At 47.2% G+C, this 20,635-nt stretch overlaps 5 protein-coding genes across 5 annotated transcripts; 4 read left to right on the top strand and 1 right to left on the bottom strand.

The window, feature by feature from the left end:
• Positions 1-2,134: 2,134 nt before the first annotated feature.
• POB3 (FACT complex subunit POB3) lies at positions 2,135-5,020 on the top strand (the record flags this gene model as incomplete). Its single annotated transcript, XM_033570292.1, has 8 exons — positions 2,135-2,253; positions 2,946-3,168; positions 3,248-3,771; positions 3,830-4,069; positions 4,130-4,261; positions 4,311-4,541; positions 4,596-4,668; positions 4,727-5,020. The coding sequence occupies 8 exons, from the start codon at positions 2,135-2,137 to the stop codon at positions 5,018-5,020; spliced, it is 1,836 nt and encodes a 611-aa protein (XP_033426324.1).
• Positions 5,021-7,740: 2,720 nt separating this feature from the next.
• On the top strand, positions 7,741-9,427 carry aspB (septin AspB; the record flags this gene model as incomplete). The annotated part of the gene is made up of 3 exons (XM_033570291.1): positions 7,741-8,197; positions 8,265-8,731; positions 8,792-9,427. The coding sequence occupies 3 exons, from the start codon at positions 7,741-7,743 to the stop codon at positions 9,425-9,427; spliced, it is 1,560 nt and encodes a 519-aa protein (XP_033426323.1).
• A 1,275-nt stretch (positions 9,428-10,702) lies between these two features.
• ATNIH1004_005640 (uncharacterized protein) lies at positions 10,703-11,806 on the top strand (the record flags this gene model as incomplete). Its single annotated transcript, XM_033570290.1, has 4 exons — positions 10,703-10,770; positions 10,830-10,847; positions 10,962-11,185; positions 11,250-11,806. The coding sequence occupies 4 exons, from the start codon at positions 10,703-10,705 to the stop codon at positions 11,804-11,806; spliced, it is 867 nt and encodes a 288-aa protein (XP_033426322.1).
• Positions 11,807-15,436: 3,630 nt separating this feature from the next.
• Positions 15,437-18,866, top strand: ATNIH1004_005639 (putative mitochondrial carrier protein; the record flags this gene model as incomplete). The annotated part of the gene is made up of 7 exons (XM_033570289.1): positions 15,437-15,646; positions 15,790-16,087; positions 16,158-16,796; positions 17,002-17,047; positions 17,680-17,751; positions 17,823-18,071; positions 18,158-18,866. The coding sequence occupies 7 exons, from the start codon at positions 15,437-15,439 to the stop codon at positions 18,864-18,866; spliced, it is 2,223 nt and encodes a 740-aa protein (XP_033426321.1).
• Positions 18,867-19,489: 623 nt separating this feature from the next.
• Positions 19,490-20,541, bottom strand: ATNIH1004_005638 (thiamine diphosphokinase; the record flags this gene model as incomplete). The annotated part of the gene is made up of 3 exons (XM_033570288.1): positions 19,490-20,137; positions 20,249-20,328; positions 20,427-20,541. 3 exons carry the CDS (start codon positions 20,539-20,541, stop codon positions 19,490-19,492), a joined length of 843 nt encoding a protein of 280 aa, XP_033426320.1.
• Positions 20,542-20,635: the final 94 nt, after the last annotated feature.

Below are 20,635 nucleotides of genomic sequence, written 5' to 3'. Positions count from 1 at the left end.
AAAAATGCAGGAATGAGCAGAACAAGAAAACTAACGAATGACTGGGTGAAGTTGAATGGGCTGAACGAGTGACATGGCAGGGGCTTGTTTGTTCAAGTCTAACCTCTGGAGGTTTTTCCGGGTGGCATCCATGGTTACTATTCTTAATCTTACTAGTGCTCCCGTCCGTGCCGCGTATGAAATACCTCTCATACTGCTAATACTCCCATGCATACCTTGGCGCGGTATGCAATACGCAACATTACTCGCCAGCCACTGATAGCAACCCACGGTCGCTGAATAGAGTCCAAAAGTTGGTTATTATTATTTGGAGATATCCGCATGTATTCTATCTTACCACCCAGGAGCACCAGGTATATGTATGGTACCTACAATATACCTACATACCTGCCTGTTATATCTCCTTGCCTATTTAGATAGATATGATGGGGGCTATTAATTACCTATAAGTTTGTAGGTCAAGATAAAAGGAATACATATGCGCTGTGCGATGCGACTACAGCTGGCATCAAGCTTTAAGCGTTTCACGATCAGGAAGGTTAGTTTCGTATCAGCCCCTTCGGGTACGCAGGACCTCTTTAATAAGCCTTACAGTACGCAATCATTAGGTTTATTTTGTCTTCCTTAGTTTTATGGTAGAGCTCGCATCTCGCCTCACATCTACATGAGACTAGCATGGTAACTACAGTATATGCGAGTGAAGGTATCGGGATCTGCAACAATCTGTATACACCTGTATACATCTGTATAGGGTATAGAGCTACATCGTATATTATTCATTGTATTTAGACACTGTTCGTAGATGCAGTATGGCCTTATTGTTTAGTATGGAGTGATGGCGCGGCGGTTGCTTTTGGGTATTGCTTCCCTTGACAAAATTCACAGTGAATAAAACTAGGAGAAGAGGTAAGATAAATATACAGATAAAAGGGAAAGAGACATCTAGATGGCACATACTCGCAAAGGTCCCTATATCCAAATAGCATTGGTTGTTAAAGTAGCAGTACACGGACTGAATAGCAGTACCTAGTACAGGCTAGAACTTTCAGAGGGATTTATAAATTGATAACGAAGCAACCAAATGCGATTATACAATTTCCTCAAGACATCAGCTTTATATCAAGTTCAGCTAACAGCACATAGGGAGTATATACATAAGTATTTGGGTTTCATAGAGCAATTGTCGACTAACAAGACTGTCAAAAATATCTCTCAAGCACAAATGAGTTCATCAGTACTAACAAAAAGAAGACTTTATCTAGGCATCAAGCTAAAATTATCTTCTCCACTAAGTACTCAATATAGCAATGCTCCAAAAACTGTCTATACAAAAGTCACGTCACTCTGGAAGACTTGATTGAAGCCTATCACTGGATGTCCTTTTTTAATTCCATGGTTTGACTTTGCCTTTGACATGTGATGCATTGATGCCAGAGTAATTTCTCATTCTTGAAGTCATGTCTTTTCATATTTGTTATTTTGTGGCGGTTGGACTATTTCCGCATGCCATTCTCCAGCCGCCATTCCAGCCGATGTGGCAAACGCTTATCTTTATATTTGAAAGGTAACTAAGCTTATTAGGAATTGGAAATGTAGTATTTACCACTGCAAATTTGCATTACGGTTTTAGGGATTAAATAGAAGATATCGCAGCGCATGGAGAATTAGACAGGGAGAATTAGATTGATGGACCAAAAACGGAAAAGAAAAGAAGTGACCAAACAACCAACTATCAATGGCAGAGCTCCTTTTGATGTCATCCAAAGACAATCCACGGTCAGCATCGTAAAAGAACTGGATAAGCGTCTAGGTTTCCTAAGGAAGAGCTGGATACGATAGGGCTACAAGCCTAAGGGCCAAGATATCCATGTACGATGATTTCTGGGCTTCATTCCACACATTCTAGACTCAATCGATGAGCATCTAATTAGCAGATATACTAGCAAGGGGTCGAGTTGACTGTATCATTAAGCTTGGAGTTTCGGTCCTGGATCCTTGCACCGATCAATATCCCGGCACAAAACGACGAGATCCCGAAGTTCAGCGATATAATCACCGATGCCGAACACCGGGGCATTCCTTGCAGAAAGAAAAGCCATACAGTAATGCAAGGCACACAGAGTACGCTGCGACAATGCGCCATTCATTTTCTGTAGCAGGTTTTGCTACCCATATGGAAATGTATCCCGGATACCTTCCAGGCTCTGAAGTAATAACGGCCGTAATCCAAGTAATCCTGGATTTAGTGTTTGTGTACGTTGATAACTTATATTCTAGTTAGCAACCACATGATAGTAGCCTGCTTATAGACCAGTCTGGAAACCTTGTAGCATTGCCAGAAGTTTATTTTGCAACATTTACTTCTTAGTTATTGATTGATGTAGTCCACGTGTCAACCCTGAGTGTCCGTTTACCTCCAAGCAGTTTGTAAGTAGGCATCATAGAATCTTTAATGGTCGAGAGTAGTTGATGGTAGTTCAAAGCAAACGCTTTTGGTGTATAATACATGGGTGTTAGGATATAGTCTATAGATATATAGTCTTTCTATCAAAGCTGCAGCATGGAAATAGTACACCCCCCTTTCAAACTGACCTCAAGCGATGACTTGTTGCCTGAGGCAGATAAGAAGCGCTATTAATTCACCGCCTCTAATCTAGTTTTCTGCCGCACCGCGTTTAAACCATCGACAGCAGCCGCGCGCAACGCGAGACCGAGAAAAGGCGATAGTTGAGTTGACTAGCTGATAGCTATCAGTTATCGCTGGATAAAGCATCGTTTTATCTTAATTGAACCTTTGTCGTCTTTGTCGCTCACCCTTAATTTGTCTAACTTTACCATCTTTAACCCTCATAAATTCCTAGTGTGAGCATCTTGACAGCTTCTCCAACATGTGGGCTTCCCCCTGTGGCCACCTATCCTATTCATGACGCTGATCTTTAGTCTAGGGAGAGCTTCGATAACATCTACCTTGACCTCTCGAAACAACCTGGAAAATGCAAACTTGCGGAAAGCGGCTTGGGATGGAAACCTTCTGGCGGAGGCGAAACATTTACTCTCGATAGCAGCAACGTCGGCGCAGCCCAATGGAGCCGAGCTGCCAAGGGTTATGAGTTAAAAATCCTATCGCGCTCTTCAGGAGTTATTCAACTGGATGGATTTGATCAAGAGGTATGTCTGCACTGGTCTGCAGGATTAGCTTCCAAATTGTCACTGTTGCTTTTCTTAACATGGAATCCGTTTATTTTAGGACTTTGAAAGATTGACTAAGGCGTTCAAAATCTGGTATGGAATCAACATTGAGAATAGGGAGCATGCGCTCCGCGGGTGGAACTGGGGTAAAGCAGAGTTTACGAAGGCGGAGCTCAGTTTTAGCGTCCAAAATCGGCCTGCATTCGAGGTGCCCTACTCGGAAATTTCTAACACGAATCTTGCGGGAAAGAATGAGGTCGCTGTTGAGTTCTCTCTGCCCGCTGGTAGCGAATCTAATGCCCAACCGGCTGGTAGCACAAAGAACAGGGGTAGGAAAGCGGCGGCAGGCCCAGATGAGCTGGTCGAAATGCGATTTTACATTCCAGGAACAGCCGTGAAAACAGAGAAAGGAATCAAGGGGGAGGATGGTGAGGAGAATGGTGAAGGTGAAGAAGAGGGAGAAGGCGAAGAACAGAATGCAGCCAACCTGTTCTACGAAACGCTTATGGACAAGGCAGAGATTGGAGATGTGGCTGGTGATACCTTTGCTACTTTCTTGGACGTTCTCCATCTTACACCGAGGTAAGTATCCTTCATGCATATGCACCTCCAACAGGGCAGTATTAACGGGCTCTACTAGAGGCCGCTTCGATATCGATATGTACGAGGCTTCCTTCCGGTTACGTGGCAAAACATACGACTACAAAATTCAATATGCATCCATCAAGAAATTCTTTTTGCTTCCTAAGAATGATGACACACATACGCTTATTGTGTTGGGTCTTGACCCTCCCCTGCGCCAGGGTCAAACTCGTTATCCGTTCTTAGTCATGCAATTGAAACTGGATGAAGAGATTAGCTTGGAGCTTAACATGACAGAGTAAGTCCAATCCTGGGATATTTCAACTTTAGTATCATCATTTAACTGTGTCGTTCCCAGTGAATCGTTGGAGACTCGCTATAAGGACAAGCTAGAGGCTCGCTATGAGGAGCCAATCCATCAAGTAGTTACAAAAATCTTCCGTGGCCTGTCTGGCAAGAAAGTCATTATGCCGTCAAAAGATTTTGTCAGGTAAGCATTCCGGAGTCTTAATTCATACGAGGATGCTCACAACCAGAAGCCATCACGGTCATAGCGGTGTCAAGTGTTCTATCAAGGCTAACGAGGGCCTCTTGTACTTTTTGGACAAGAGTTTGATCTTCGTTCCTAAGCCTGCCACGTATATCCCGATTGAGAACATTTCCGTCATCACCATGTCCCGTGTCGGTGGAGCCGTGTCAGCCAGCCGAACGTTCGATATAACGGTCAGCATGAAGACCTCGGGATCCCATCAGTTCAGTAACATAAACCGGTATGCTTTCTTTTTATGGTCCTCAATTCCGATCAGTTCTAACTTCTGCCATAGTGAGGAGCAGCAGCCCCTTGAGGAGTTCTTCAAGGCAAAGAACATTCGATTTAAGAATGAAATGACCGACGACGTACGTTGAACACCATCTATTCTCAAACATATAGCTTATACTTAACTCATCTATCCAGACTTCGGCAATCCTGAAAGCCGCACTTGACAATGACGATGTGGGGTCGAGCGAAGATGAAGGCGTACGAGCTGACCGTGGTTCCGCTGATGAGGACGAAGAGTCCATTGACGAGGACTTCCAAGCTGATTCGGAGTCGGATGTTGCAGAAGAATTCGACTCTGAACATGAGAGCAGTGGGAGTGGAAGCGACGCCGAGATGGATGATGCGTCCGATGCCGGCGACGATGATGATGTCGACATGGATGAGGAGGAACAGTCACGGCCGAAAAAGAAGTCGAAGGTTGGGAAATAAATGTAATATTCCTCCGCTCAGCGGGACAAATATCTTGTCTAAATTATGATTATGGTTGCATAATGAATCAAATTCAATTAAATCTAGCGTATCCATATAGCGCAGTGCAGTGCAACCTCATTCCAGGAGTAAATCTTCAACGCTCTCCGGAATATCTTAATCAGAAATGACACGTTAGATTACTTTAAGTTGGAAATTTAGTGTTAGATTTGATGACGGTGTCGATAAATCTGATATGTCATGTCTATACCTATGTAGGACAGTGAAAGTAACTCTGCTATTGTCAGCACTATTGACTCTCGCGTGCATTTGTATATACCATACTGACCACGATCAGCAGGTCGATCCCACGCTAGTCGAATGTGTCTTAGATCATAAAAAAAAAAGTACCAAGTACGTAGCACAATGTTCTGCCAAGTAGGTAATGAGCGTACCAGGAGCTGTATTCCATTAGGAATTTCTTTCCTACCTAAGAGTAAGGTAGGTTGCTCTGATAGGCACGGAGTAGTTATCTTAGGCACTATTATGCAATGGACGGAGTATCTCGCGCCAATTCCTCTTGTACAAATCAGTCAAACCGCACCAAGTGGCCTGGGAAAGAATGCTGTTTCACCGTGCCGTTTACACATGCATGAGCAATGTTGCAGATACATCTGGAACACGGTTGGAATGCCAATGCCAACAGGAGAATTGTTTAACGCCGTGCCTCGCGGGTCGAATGTAAATCCACCAGGCTGGCCTGTTCCATTCCCTTGCGATGGAATGTCACCCTGTCATGCACGGGGGATTTGCCGATGCATGTCCCATGTATATATATGAGGGGGATGTAAGAACGGGTTTTCACCGGTACCATGCCAGTATTCCATGTTACTAAGGTAGTATTACGTTTGTGCCTGATTGGACTTTAGATTCATTTGGATGCCATACCTGATCCATAATCAAGCCATTTCCAGCGACATGTAGTCCTCGAGATTCGATCTCGTCCTTAGGGGACCATTTGATTCTCATCCGTGGTGGAAAGCTTCGGGCCGTTGGTGGCGGTCAATGATTGGCTAGACGGGTACTTAGGTCTTCACTTCTGTACCGGACGGGACACTTTTTTTTTTTTCGAGTGTTAAACCGAGGGGCCCTGACTGGAATCGCTGTTACTGCGATTAGATATATATGGGCGAAAAAACAGTGAAGAGACAGGGCACAGTATTCCTGGTATTTTGAAAAGATGTATTCCTTTAGGTAGTGAGCATGAATTACCTTACGTTGATTGATAATTGATACCTACTAGGTCGTAGGGCGAAAGATTCCCCTGAATAAGGTATCTGCCGTGTACGGTATTCCGTACCAGCATCTCGCAAACAACAATGAGGGACTACTTTAACTGCTTTATACCTGCTATGAATAGCACTCTGTAGGCACTAAGGAGATGCACATACTGGACAGAATCCTAATCATCAATAGCCATTGAAATAGCAAAACCAAGGCGACGAGTCAATCCTATAAGGTGTTTGGAAGAGCAAACCTCCATGGCACGTACATTAGGTTAGTAACCAGTCAATACGTTAGTAAATATCCAGGGACTCGATACGGTATTGAATTGACCACCCTCATCGGTATGGATCAGGAGGTCCCGTTATGTTCCATGGAAGTCAACCTGAGCTCCAAAGGGATACCTCCTGAAAAGGGATCTCCCCACGGTTATCTCGTTATTTTATTCGAATTGATTGTGGATTTGGAAGTAATCATGCCTATCGTAGTGAAGTATTCTACATGACTCGATCGGGTGGATGAATTTTTGGGTAACTGGACATGTCGGGGGTGTGAAAAAACCAACAAACAGGAGCATGGCAATAGGGGAATGAAATAAGAATAACACGACGACCATTGATTTCCCTGAGGCAGCTGTAGTCCAAATTGCAGTTCTTGAATGATTCTCAATTCCAGCATTAGTATCGGATTGATCATAGGAAATTAGTATCGTCCAGGGTGCGAGGTCTAGCCTACTCCGACCTAGCTCCCCATTGAGCGAAGAGCCCCCTTTCTGAGTCCAAACAGTTGTCTGTCTGGCTCCAACAACCACCTCTCTGTCGACCTCCACCCCATCACTCCGCAAGTCCAGTCGTTCTCGCCTTCCCCTGGTTCTTTACAGTACCTATTCTTTCTCTCGTTCATCGCCCTTTTTTTTCTGTGCATTATTTCTTTTCCCTTTCTTGTTAACTTTTATTTTGTAATATTTTCCTCTCGTCTAGTTCTCTCTGCACTTGGCTTTTCTCCTCGTCTACAACCCCCCCCGGAGCTGTGGTTTGAGATCCGTCTCCCCTATTGTACAAGTCTCCTTTGGTCGTGACCAACTGAATCTCATTATTTCCTCTGTGAACGACATCTAGGTATGGTGGTATTTAAGTATTTCCTTTTTGTGCCACATTCATCCCTTGAGGCTTTCTCCGTTTGTGAAATGCCTGTTCTGTTCCGATTGTGTCTATCACTCTCCTTAATTCCAGTCTGCAAGGACTGATGCTGATCAAGTAGGTGTTGCCTATTCAGGAGAACTACCTTGGACGACATTCGCTTCCTCAGTTTTTCTTCGACTCTCGCTAAATCCATTAGCTCTCACAATGGGTAAGCCCATCGCTTGTTTCACCCCTCTACTATCTCGTTCCCGCTTTCTTGTTTCGTGGTCCATTTCTTCGTGATTCCCGCCCGGTACCTGCAACTACGACGAAACTATGCTGCGTTCCAGACGTCAGACTGTAGAGGGCTGTTTTCAAGCAGAAGACTCGAACGCCCTCAGTTCTTCGCCTCCGATGAGATCCAAGAGCCATTCATCTCCCTCGCATTCGCGGGGGTCCTCTTCGGAACGCCACGAAGATTATGAAACTGTTACTGACTCTACTGTGGCCGATGTAGCTTCACCACCGCCTCCTTCCAATGGCAGCTCGGCCAAGGAATCTCCTGCTAGCAGCTTGCCTAGCTCTCCCTATGTTGAACGTAGTAACCCTATGGGATCCGGCAGCGCCCAGACCGTCACCTCCAAGGACCCGAAGGCTGCAGCCCAAGCCGCTACGGATATGAAGAATGTCGTTCGTCGGAAGTTGACTGGCTACGTTGGGTTCGCCAATCTGCCGAACCAGTGGCACCGTAAGAGTGTTCGCAAAGGGTTCAATTTCAATGTGATGGTTGTTGGTATGTCTCAATGCTCACAGTGATGTATTTTGGAAAGCCTTGAAGAGTAGACTAACATGTACTGTAGGTGAATCTGGACTGGGAAAGTCTACTCTTGTGAACACACTCTTCAATACTTCCCTCTACCCCCCAAAGGAACGTGCTGGCCCCAGCCACGATATCATCCCAAAGACAGTAGCCATCCAGTCTATCAGTGCAGATATTGAGGAGAACGGTGTCCGTCTTCGCCTGACCGTAGTTGATACTCCTGGATTCGGTGACTTCGTGAACAATGATGACTCGTGGCGCCCAATCGTGGAGAATATCGAGCAGAGATATGATGCTTACTTGGAAGCCGAGAACAAAGTGAACCGCACAAACATCGTTGACAACCGGATTCATGCTTGTGTCTACTTCATTCAGCCCACAGGCCATTCCCTGAAGCCCCTCGATATTGAAGTCATGCGCAGGTTGCACACCAAGGTCAACTTGATCCCTGTGATTGCTAAGGCAGATACCCTCACCGACGAGGAAATCTCCCTTTTCAAGCAGAGAGTATGATGACACATCCCGCTCTTCCCTTACGTTTCATTATTAACTAGATTCGTCCTTTAGATTCTCGCCGATATCCAGCACCACTCCATCCAGATTTTCGAGGGCCCCCGCTACGAGCTTGACGATGAAGAAACTATTGCCGAAAACCAGGAAATCATGTCCAAGGTGCCCTTCGCCGTCGTTGGTGCAAATTCCGAAGTGTCGACTGCTGATGGCCGCAAAGTGCGTGGCCGCAGCTACCCATGGGGCGTCATTGAGGTCGACAACGAGGAGCATTGCGACTTTGTGAAGCTGCGCCAGATGCTGATCCGCACCCACATGGAGGAGCTCAAGGAACACACCAATAACTCCCTGTACGAAAACTACCGTTCCGACAAGCTTACGCAGATGGGCGTTGCCCAGGACCCGAGCGTGTTCAAGGAGGTCAACCCGGCGGTCAAGCAGGAGGAGGAGCGTGCTCTACACGAGCAGAAGCTCGCCAAGATGGAAGTGGAGATGAAGATGGTTTTCCAGCAGAAGGTGGCCGAGAAGGAGAGCAAGTTGAAGCAGAGCGAGGACGAGCTGTATGCTCGACATCGCGAGATGAAGGACCAGCTGGATCGACAGCGTCAGGAGCTAGAAGAGAAGAAAGGACGCCTCGAGAGTGGGCGTCCGATCGAAGAAAAGGGAAAGAGAAAGGGGTTCTCTCTTCGTTAAGCCAGTGCAATTGGGCTCCAGGCGATCCTCTGCGGGGGCGAATGCCACGGACTCCCCACGGGATGTATGTAGTCGTCGGAGGCACTCTGGTGATTTTACGGTTGATTCTCCACGACTGTCGATTGATCGAGCGCTCACTTTCCTACTATGCCCCTTCTTTTGTGTTTATTTGTTCTCACTCCCGACGCTCTCTCGAACACTTCTTTCTCGTATCTGCTTCTAGTAATGACTCGTGCTTTGTCTCTCCTTCTATTTTTTCTTGATTAATTTGGGTGGACGGAAGAAACAAAGAAAGTCGCTTCTTTTACTCTTGTCACAGTCGGATTAATACCCATTAGGGGAATGACTAGGAGATACGCTGGAACACGCGGGCCATGCACGCTCGAGTGGACTGGTCGTTGGATTTTGCAAGATGCATGGGGGTGGCCTGCAGACCGCTTCCTGGTCGGAAATCACTGCCTTACGTCTGTCCCCTTTTCGCTTCTTGTTATGTACTTTGCCTACGCTATACTTGCTCCCGCCTGTTTCCTATTCCCCATGGTGGCCTCGTACTACTTACCACCTACCTCAGTCTATTTGTCCCCTTCTAACTTCTGTGCACTTTTTTGTCTCTTCTACAGCCTTTTAGTGACCTCGCCCACCCTCTGACCATCCTTTCTGGACGCTTTTCCCTTATTTTTCTCTCCATCTGTGATTTTGTGTGATAGTTGCCTATGCAAAGTGTTTCCTAGGACATTTAAAAAAAAAAAAAAAAAAAACATAGTAAACATGACCGTAGAGGAAATCAGTTTCAGGCCCAGGTGGCGTAGCACTCGACATACAAGTTTGATGTGCTCCATCCATGCGGCCGATCTGAGAGGAAAGAAAGGTGGATCTTTAATAGGAGAAGTTGTTGACAGTAGCACTAGCTTCTATGGACGAACAAAATGACGGGCCGTTGCATAACGTCCGACGTCACTGGAATCGTATAGTATGCGGTGCACCGGCAGGGACTGGTTGGCCTTAGGCTCCCGAGGTAAGCCAGTCTCGCTTTCTCCCCATTTCAACATTGCTGGCCAAACCCACCATCACCACCGCCTTTCCCCCGCCCAGCCTCCTCCAAAATTAAATTATTACCTCAGAAGGACGACAGTGGTAATCGACTCTCTTCTACCGCTCAATTCGCTCTCATTTCTGTTTGTTTGGCTTATCTTCCTTCCGACTTTCCGCTTTGTTCTCCTCACTGCCTAGCTAGCTAGCTCTTGTCCAACGCCGGGCTCCGTACACGTATCTACAATGGCTCCTCCTCCCCCGGCGAACTTACCCTTGGGCGAAAGGCTCAAAGCTCTGGCCCAAACATTGCAGTGAGTACTTTGGTGTTTGATCGCGGGAGTCTAATACTGACCACCTGGCCGTTTGGCAGATTCGCTTGGTTTGCTGGGTAGGTTCTCGTGTCACCTTACCCTATCTACCTATCTACCTACCTGCCTTGGCCTCCGACATGGCAACTTTCCAGTAAGACCACGACGGAAGCAAGTTCGCTGATAGACTCTAGACATGTAACATTGCTCATTTCCGTCTTCCGCTATATCCTGTCCTACGTCACCTTCAACTACTATTCTTCCGCGGCGCAGGTGTCCTACCGTCTGGCGTTTTTGTCCGCGGCGGCAACATATGGCATAGTGGTATACAAGGGACACATCGCACGGGCTCGTCTCCAGGGCAGTGTTCCGAACATTGTGGTGAAGCTGGCGGGCGATGAGAACGTTCAGTATCTTGGTAAGTAGAGCTGTGTTGTCTCGTCTTTTCGGTCGAACTATTGATGGCTAACGGATTACGCCAGGAATGGCTTTGGTCTGGCTCTATTCACGTCAGGTTCCCCTTGCCCTCCTTCCTTTCAGCGTCTACTCGGTCTTCCATGTTGCGACTTACTCGCGCGCCCATTTGATCCCCACTCTGCAGCCCTCTCAGGGTGCCGCAGGCCCTACTTCGTCCTCCTCTCCCTCATCCTCCAAGCCTGCCGCTAAGCAGTCGCCTTTGGCGGAAACCATTGGGAGGTTTGTGAAGCAGTACTACGACGCTAGCATGGACCTCGTGGCTGGCCTTGAGATGACACTCCTGTTCCGTCTGTCGTTGTCGGTCCTTTCTTTCTCCAAGGGAAGCCTCGTTCTCTTTATTATCTACCTAGCTTTCTTCCGCGCTCGATACGCCCAGAGCTCGTTCGTCCAGCAGGCTATTCGTCATTTCACTGCACGCGTCGATGCTTCCGTTTCCCACCAGAGCACTCCTCCTGCAGTGCGCCAAGGATGGGAGACGTTCAAGGGTGTCGTGCGCCAGGGATATGAGGCCACCGACTTGGGCCGCTTGGTTGGCGGGACGGAGGCCAAGAAGCCGCAATAAACAGCACGGTACTGTGACAGGCAGCCATGATGATTAGCGAGAAACTTGACGTGGCTGTTGACTGCCTTTGCGCTACCTAGCGTCACAGAAGCCTTCTATCCTAGAGGTTATAACGAATTGACAGGCCATTTGGTCCTTCAACGGCAGTTGGACTATGGCCCACAATGAATAAAGGATTATGTATAGCTTGGAAGAGATAACAAACGGTGAATTGCTATAGCGGAGGATATTATTGGGTTGACAAGCAGGGGGATCAAGTGATTAATGTGCGACGCCCTAAGATTCGATTATTCTGAATACAGACATTGCTTTTGCCTATTAAATGTGCTATTATATGCGATGAATGACAAAATAGTTCTAGTAACAGGTGCAAGATATTTCAATGTCTATATTGATTCATCAGTGAGAAGGGTAAGTGAGGAAGCGCATTTTCTCGCCGGGTGGTAGGTAAAGTGAATCAAGCACCTCCAAGAGATGGTTGCTCTAACATGGAAGTGTACCCTCTTGTATTTGATTTCCCACCAATCTTTATGCGTTTATTCACCTTCACCGGCTAATAGTTAAACATGCTCAGTTCCATTTCCACTCTCTTCCTCTACATCCTCTATCACTCTCCAAAAGTCCCCATATTCCCTCTATATTATTTAAGGGAGCAGAAGATGGTATCTGGTCAGGAGGGAGATGTCATGTAGAGGATTCCCCCCTGGGCGATATATCCGTAGGCGAAGAGGCCCAAGTAGATTTCAGATTTCAGATTTCAGATTTCGTCAATGTTGTTAGGGCTACTGCCTTCGGCGGTGATACATTCTCAATCGTTCGTTCACAACGCAGGGTTTCCCGGGGGGGACGTCGACGTTCTGTCGGTGAAGTGGGTTCCTCATCACTCAGACAAAAAGGCGCGGCGGGAATATCTGCGAGTGCTGGCGAACGGGTCCTGGAATTGCGGGGGAAGAATCATTACTTCTGGAGTATTGTCGCCATTGGCTGAAAACCTGTCTACCGTCACTATGATAGACGGACATCAAGGCTCAACTTTCTGGGACGTCACGTAAAAAGTATGTGTTCACAACGAACGCCGCGAATATAATCAAGCATGGTGCCTACAAGAGCCGCAATTGGCTCCTGCTTCTTAACAACAATGAAATTTCATGATATTGTTTTGACGACCATATTCTGAAGACCCAAGTCAGGTAATAGGACACGAGGCAGGTGAGTCATAAATACCCCTAATAGTTGTCTGATATTACGAGTGTTCATGGCGCTTTCCGTGGCTGAAGGGTATTCCTTTATTGATAACTCTTCTCTAGTCTATGATTGAGCTATTGATAGAGCAAAAGACCGGAAGTATGCAAGACTCAGCCTACCTGGAAAAAAAAAAAAAATCCAATACTTGGGAGCTTCCCAACTTGATCTGTTCTCCTCCATAGAGGGCCTCGAGATTGATCGTACAGGAATCTGAACTGTACCACGGCATGATACCTAGCAACGGCTTCGGTTCATATGTGCGGCCTGAGAACCGATGGATGAAGAAGATTGGCCTGTTTGAAATACTCTCTTGCCATTATATTAACCCCATATCAGACCCTGAATATAAGACATGGTCCGGATGCAGTCAAGGTGTGGTCTGGAATGAATTGCAAGCAATATGATCCCGAGAAGTCACGGATACCGGATGCCTTTGAGTTTTCACTCTCAGATGTGCGCCTTTAGTGCGACCACATGTGAAGTTGAGGGTATAAGCGACGTTGGCGCGCTACTGGAGTGTCTCTGCCGAAATCAAGCACGGAAATTGCATTAAATCGACCAAAGTTTATTTGCATGCTTGTGAAGCTCATGATAGTTATTTTCCGCCACAGGAGAGGCATTAATTTGTGATCAATGTTCCTATAAGCAGTTTCGCTCTGAACAGAACGGTATGATTACCTCCTGCATGTTAACCGCGATTCTTCCACTTCAGTCTCGATATTTCCTTCCTCCTTCATGATCTTCCTTCTTCTATCCATTTTCAGTCTACCTACTGCGCATACAAGACTATTTCAATAATTAGTAAATGTTTCTTCTCATTGGTCTCTATTATTCATTGCTCCTGGTATACCTGTTGAAGGGCGTGGGAGATCGCTACAAATGCAAGCCATTAATCCAACAAAAGTGTCAAGTATTTCCTTGCTCTGATAGGTCTGTCTTCGTTTAGGCATGGTTGGGTCTTCTCGGCACGTTTCTTATTTCGCTTATTGCAGCTGTTTTCAAGTTTCCCTTGTTATGCGCCCTTCACCATTGGCCATAAACAGCTTCCCTATCGTGTTGCTGTTTTGTTCTTTGACTATCTACGTCGAATTCCTTTGTTGCAATGACCGCTCCATCTACGGCAATTCCGGTCCGTCAGCCAGTGATAGATATCCGAAGCCGGCCCTTTTGTGTTGAACTAATTGCGCACCGAGTGTAGAAAGCACTACGCGGCGTATGTCGAACTGAAGAGTTGGCACCCAAAACAGCTCTAAGATGATCACTACTATTGACTCAGCATATATTATGGGTCGGAATGAATCGTGCGCGCAAATCTAGCTCCTAAGGTAGCATCAGGTCCCTGCCTAGGCTCGCCGAAGAGTCCAATGCCCATGGAATACATCTCTGGATACCGACTTCTACATAGAGCCTAAGTACTTGGTAAGTAAGCTAATTGTGTCCTATTTCGATCTCCTTGCTAACAAAGATAAGTCCAAGCTGCCAAGTACATGGATGAATATGGCTGTAAATATGGGCTTATTTGCACCTACGAAAAGGCACACTTCTGAAAGAGAGACGAGATGTTGCTGTGTCTCCTTTTGTGCATGGCTCCGACAATTTAGAATACTATGGCGGAGCCAGGATGCAACAAACCAGCAGAAAAAAAAAAAATCATACCTGCCTTTCAAGATTGCTTCTGATTGCTCTCCGGTCAAAGTAAGGTCTTACCGAAACTGTGGGATCTTAGGATCGATCTTTACTTTCTTTCGTGTTTGGCAATATTAGACGCCTTAGAACCTATCTTCTATATTAGTCAACGCAAGAAGTTACCTTTGCTGTAACTTTGTGTACTGGAATCACTCTCAGCAACTGCTTCGTACAAAGTTCTTTTGTTTTTCGACGTTGAGTCTGGATACAGTAGACATCTCATAAATACGTACAGTTATCAGTAACTAGTCATTATCGAATCAAAACTCATTTCTTTTATCGAATTAACTAACTAGCTATTCGACAGTGTTTAAGGATATCCGAGCCAGAATCGGGAATTAATAAGAAAATCTGCCTGAGGCTACAATCGGTCTCGGATGCGGAGAAAACGGAGAACCGACCAAATTTTCGGGCTTGTTGATTATTATCGGGAGTGCAAAGCTTGAACTCCGTTTTTCGAAATATTATCCCTCATGAGGTGACATGTTCCTGCCTTCCCCCTCCCGACCTTCGTTGGCGTCCCTGTAATTACCCTACTCATTCCTTCTTCTTTCCTTCCTTGACACCCCTTCTTTTCCCCCGTCATCCTTTGCTGCAGGTGGCGTCCTTCCGGAATCCCTACTCTGTACGTCGCCGCATCGCAACCAAACCGCCCGAGGTCTGGTCCGCACCGATCTGGTGGGTTGCGGTGCCCTTGCAATGAGCGTGACCTCGCGTGTGTTTGGCCTGTTTACGACGACAGAGACATCATCCTCGGACTCCCCTGCGTCGGCCGTAATTTCGAAAACCACCAGTACCGACGAACATGTCCCCTATGGCTCCAGTCAGGTGAAGGCCGATAGGGACGCCTATGCGCAAGATGCTGCTTCCATAGCAGACGAGGAGGAGCCTCGCCCTCTGTATTTACATGTATGTTGATTAGTATCCGGTCATGCTAGGATGGTAGCGTATCCTACGCGGAGTAGCATTGTCCATGTGCGCCCAGGAACAATATCCTTTATTTGTTTCATAATTGTATGGTATTAGGCTGACCGCTGAATGGTTCCATACAGGCAATGTTTGCCGGTGGTATTGGTGGGACTTGCGGCGATATGCTTATGCATTCATTAGATACGGTCAAGACAAGACAACAAGGCGACCCACACATACCTCCCAGATATACCTCTATGACCTCATCGTATGCGACCATATATCGACAGGAAGGGTTCTTTAGAGGTCTCTATGGTGGCGTGACACCGGCGCTTTTGGGTTCTTTCCCCGGTACAGTCACCTTCTTTGGGGTTTATGAATTCACTAAGCGGCGCATGCTGGATGCAGGTGTCAATGCCAACGTGGCGTATCTGTGTGGAGGTAAAAGAGCCTATTTTCGTTTCTTTGGCTTTATTTCTGCTGCGTTGGTTGCTGATGTGCTCTTCTCTAGGCTTATTCGCGGACCTGGCCGCTTCCATTGTCTTTGTTCCTTCGGAAGTCTTGAAAACTCGGTTGCAACTGCAGGGACGATATAACAACCCGCATTTTAATTCTGGATATAATTACCGCTCCACCACAGATGCTTTTCGCACGATCATTCGGCAAGAAGGGTTTTCTGCGCTTTTCTATGGGTACAAAGCGACCATATTCCGCGACCTACCTTTCTCTGCTTTGCAATTCGCCTTTTACGAACAGGAACATCGGATGGCTAAGGAGTGGGTTGGGTCCCGGGATATTGGCCTTGGTCTAGAGATCCTAACTGCGGTAACGGCCGGTGGAATGGCCGGTGTGATCACTTGTCCAATGGATGTTGTGAAAACTCGCATACAAACCCAACAGAACCCTGATCGTACGAGTCCATCTAAAGCCGCGGGAGAACCTGCGTCAATTAAGGAGAGTCCCCGACAGTATTCCCCCGCCCATACGACCTCGAGTTTACGGACACACTCGCGACCCATGACGACGCCGTCGACCTCGATGCCGCCGCCTGGAGCCCCTCGTCTGGACACTGCGTCATTCTTCACTGGGTTAAAGATGATCTACCAGGCCGAAGGTATTGCGGGGTGGTTCCGTGGCGTTGGCCCTCGTGGTGTGTGGACCAGCATCCAGAGTGGAACCATGTTGGTAATGTACCAGTATTTGTTGAAAAAGTTCGAGGACTATCAGAATATGGGAGAAACGAATCCTCTTTAATCAAGGCCGACCTCTCCGCCTGGGATTATTCTTCCATGTTCCAGGCAGACTGAAGGGCAGAAGGAGTTGTGTGCACTAAGTGTGACACTCGACCGTTGTAGATATTACGGCACCACCACCGGAGCAGGTGCACATTGGATGGATAAAGTAGGCAAGGCGTTTTGGGAAAGATATGGCATGATCTTTTGATTTATTTTTTCCCCCTCCCTTTTTTCTGACATCTCCCCACTGCTCATGCAAATACATACTCTTATTTGGTTGGGAGAGAAAAAGGAGGATCTGGATATTCTGTACGAATTACATACCTACATAGACTTAGAGCGGCTGCAGATGCCTCATGTACCATATTACATCACATAGAGAAATTCAAATTAACCCTTGGGTCAATTTCCTTTCAATCGAGGCGACCGGGCATTCCGGTGACAAAGAGAGGCAAAAACACGCGCTGTTAAATGTAAACAAAGCCGGATGCGGTAAGCCCCGCCAAGTTACTAACTGGAAGTGCGCGTTTCTCCCCTCCCAATCCATCGATGGTTTCTCCTCCGAGTTGTCTCCTCCTTCCCGGCTTGTTTGTTTATCGCCTGTATACTACTTTCTTCCCTTCCACCTTCCCCCCTCCACCCCCCTTGCACGCTTTGACTTGTCGCATGGTCTTAGTGGATCCGCGCATATCATCATCACCATCAACAGCAGCAACAACAGCAACAACAGCATCATCATCCACAGCATCATCACTGTCGTCGTTGTTGACGTCGCGTTACTATCACTACCATGTCCAGCGCTTTGCCTTATTTGCAGAAACTACGCAAGCCCCAATTAGCGGACTGGGCGGATGCTACTGATCTTCAAAAGTATGTCCCATCGCGATCGATGTTATGGTCCCATATGCTCCTCCAGGCTCCGGACCTCTGACCGTTTCCAGCTACGAGGAATACAATAAGCCTGAGCTTGCTGCCGCTCTTGATAGACATCTCCAGACGAACCAGTCGATCTTCCAAAATGACGGGCGACTCGCAGAATACTACCGTCGCCTGTCGCAAAGTCCGCGCATAGTGTCGCCCATCAAGAGAGAGTCCAGGGTCGAAGCTACCCCTTCTAAGGTCGAGCCTCTGAGGTCTGCGCGTCGCGGTAAGGTTAAAGCAAGGGGAGAGAGGGCAGAGACCGAGCAGTCGTAAGTGATCCTAAGTATCGATGCGATTATTGTCGCGCGCATTGTCGTGTTGTATGCGATAGATAGTTAACGCGTCGACAATGCAGAGACGAGTCTGAGGAGCCATCTCAACCCACCGCGCAAACTCCCGGCCGTAGTCTCATGAGTGTTCGGCCTCCATTGCCTCCGTCGCCAGCTGTTGTCACCGACGCGATTGACCGCCAAGCTGCCGCCTGGAACAGGACCATCAGTGATGCGTGGTCCAGGTCAGGGATTCAGGAGCACACGCACTCGGTGCGCTCGACCTTGAGCAGCATGAAAGCTGTCGAAACCCTGGTAGTGGCACTGGAGTACGTTTGTCTCGTCAGGGAGCTCATGCCGCTACGGTTTCTTGTAACCGTTCCAGCGGTAGAAGCGATCCATACACCGGATTTTGCGATCAAACTTCCTGACCTCTTCATCTTGGTGGATGGCGCATTCTGGGCCCCACTCTCGCTATGGGTACTTACCAGTGTGCTCCTGCCATTGATGGTCGCTTATTTCTTCAACTTGAGCCAACAAGCTGGTAACGGCCCTGCCCACAGCACGCGCAGAGCCCGTCCTGCGCAGTCTACTTTCGACCCCCTGAGCTTCAACATCGCCAAGGCATTGATCGCATACCTAGTGTATGCGAATCATTTTAACTTCTGGAATCTGTACGGCAACTTCTCCATTGAGAGAGTAAATGCGTCTGTTCCTGGACGTTGGCCAGGGATTTTGACAGGCGCTGCAATTGGGGTGATCGGGACTCTGTACGAGGCCATCTTGAAGAAGTAAATATATGTTTTGCCTATAGCTGTCTGTTGTGTTTGATCCCAGGGCTTTTTGTGGCGATAATGCTATGGCGTATTTTTGAGGGGCAAGGGTAGGTTTAGAAGAGGGAATTGGGTGGCGATACCCTACTTGCTGTACCACAAGACGGACTTAAGTCGTTGCTGTCTAGAGGATTAAGCAGATTTCCTTGGAGGTTTGGATAGGGGTTCTATTGTCGGCGGGCGATGGTCTGGTCAATGGCCAACTCCATGGCCGTCTTTTTGATATCCTCTCGTTTCGGGTTGCGTTCTACGGCGTGGTGCGTGTGATTTAGTTCTGATTGTCTGTTTTGATTGTGCAATCGTGCTTTTTATTTTTTTTTTTTTTTTTTTTTTTTTTTTTTTTGGCTTTGGCTTTGGCTGTATGGCTAGGGTGAGGCGCCTTGGTTGAATTTCAGCTCGTTCTTATTCCTTTTTTGTATTGGATGGGGGCTTTTGATCGTTGATCATACTGAATGAGTGAAGTCTCAGTTTAGATGAGGTTCTATTGCTATGAGCTAGGAACCATGCGCTTTTGTATCTATCTGTCCTGTTCCAACTCCTGCCCCAGTTTTCTATCAACCACAACACAAGAGAAAACAAAGTATATCATCTCGCTCTCTTGAACCTGCTTGCCAACTCCAGCGTGAACAGAACCGGAGTCCGGCTCGCGACCTCCACCACGTCTGCCCGGATATGATTACTCGTACTAATCTGCCCTCCAATCTCCGTGCTCCAGTCCGCTACGTCCCACTCAAACCCAGCGGTGGTGATACTCGCCGGCCCAGAGAGAGGAATGATACCCACGTTTTCCTCCAGAAAATGGGACTCCGTTCCCACCACAGTGGAACCGGGCCGATTCGTTCCCGGCGTGCGGATGATATTCTTCCCTGATCGCAGAATAAAAGTGATACTTTCTTCGGAGACAAGGTACAAGTGACCCACCAATGCAGAAGACGACTCCTGCTGCTGCTGCTGTGTCATCATATACAGATGATGGATTTGTGAGAAGGCTTGATCGACACGGCCGCCCAATCCACCCAGAATAATAATATTAAGAGGCTGCTGGGACGGGCGGCGAGACCCAGACTTCTTGGCGACGATTTCGTGTGCGTGACTGTGCAGGTAGGTTAGACATTTCGTGAAGTCTGTTGAATATTGGTCTGGGTCTTCGATGACAGGGACGCCCAGGTTGTCGTAGTGGGTTCTGATCTCTGGATGGATGGAGTCCAGGTCGCCGATGATCAAAGATGGGAGCTTGTTTGGTCAGGTCATTCATTAATTCCGATATATTTTTTCTTTTTTTTTTTCTCATTTGGTTGTGTTCTGCTAAAGTATAACAAGTGCATGCAGTAGTTGTATTCTTACATCAAGGGACTCTCGCCCGTGCCGTCTCATCATCTCATAATACCGGTTTGCGCCGCCATCGGCGCAGATGGTAATGCATGCTGTACCCATGTTAGCAAGGGCATGACATAACATGAGATGTGAAAATAAAAAAAAATTAAATTGGTAAAGACCAAGGTACACTCCTAGGTACACTCACAGTGTTCCCGCAGCACACTGAATGCTTTCTCGTTGATTGGCTGGTTCAGAATCACCAGGGCAAAGGGCGTGGGAGGATCATCGGCGCGGAAGTACTGGGTGGGATCCCACTCCATCAGGCGCGGTACTTTCGGTAATGGATTTGGTTTAATGGGGGATTTATTTGCGTCTGGTGGTTTCCAAATAGTTGAACTATCTTAAAGTTGCACA

The sequence above is a fragment of the Aspergillus tanneri genome (assembly GCF_003426965.1).
Source record: "Aspergillus tanneri strain NIH1004 chromosome Unknown AapTan_4_pilon_pilon_pilon, whole genome shotgun sequence".
NCBI classification, from domain to species: Eukaryota; Fungi; Ascomycota; class Eurotiomycetes; order Eurotiales; family Aspergillaceae; genus Aspergillus; species Aspergillus tanneri.
This window is presented reverse-complemented; position numbering and strand designations above follow the sequence as displayed.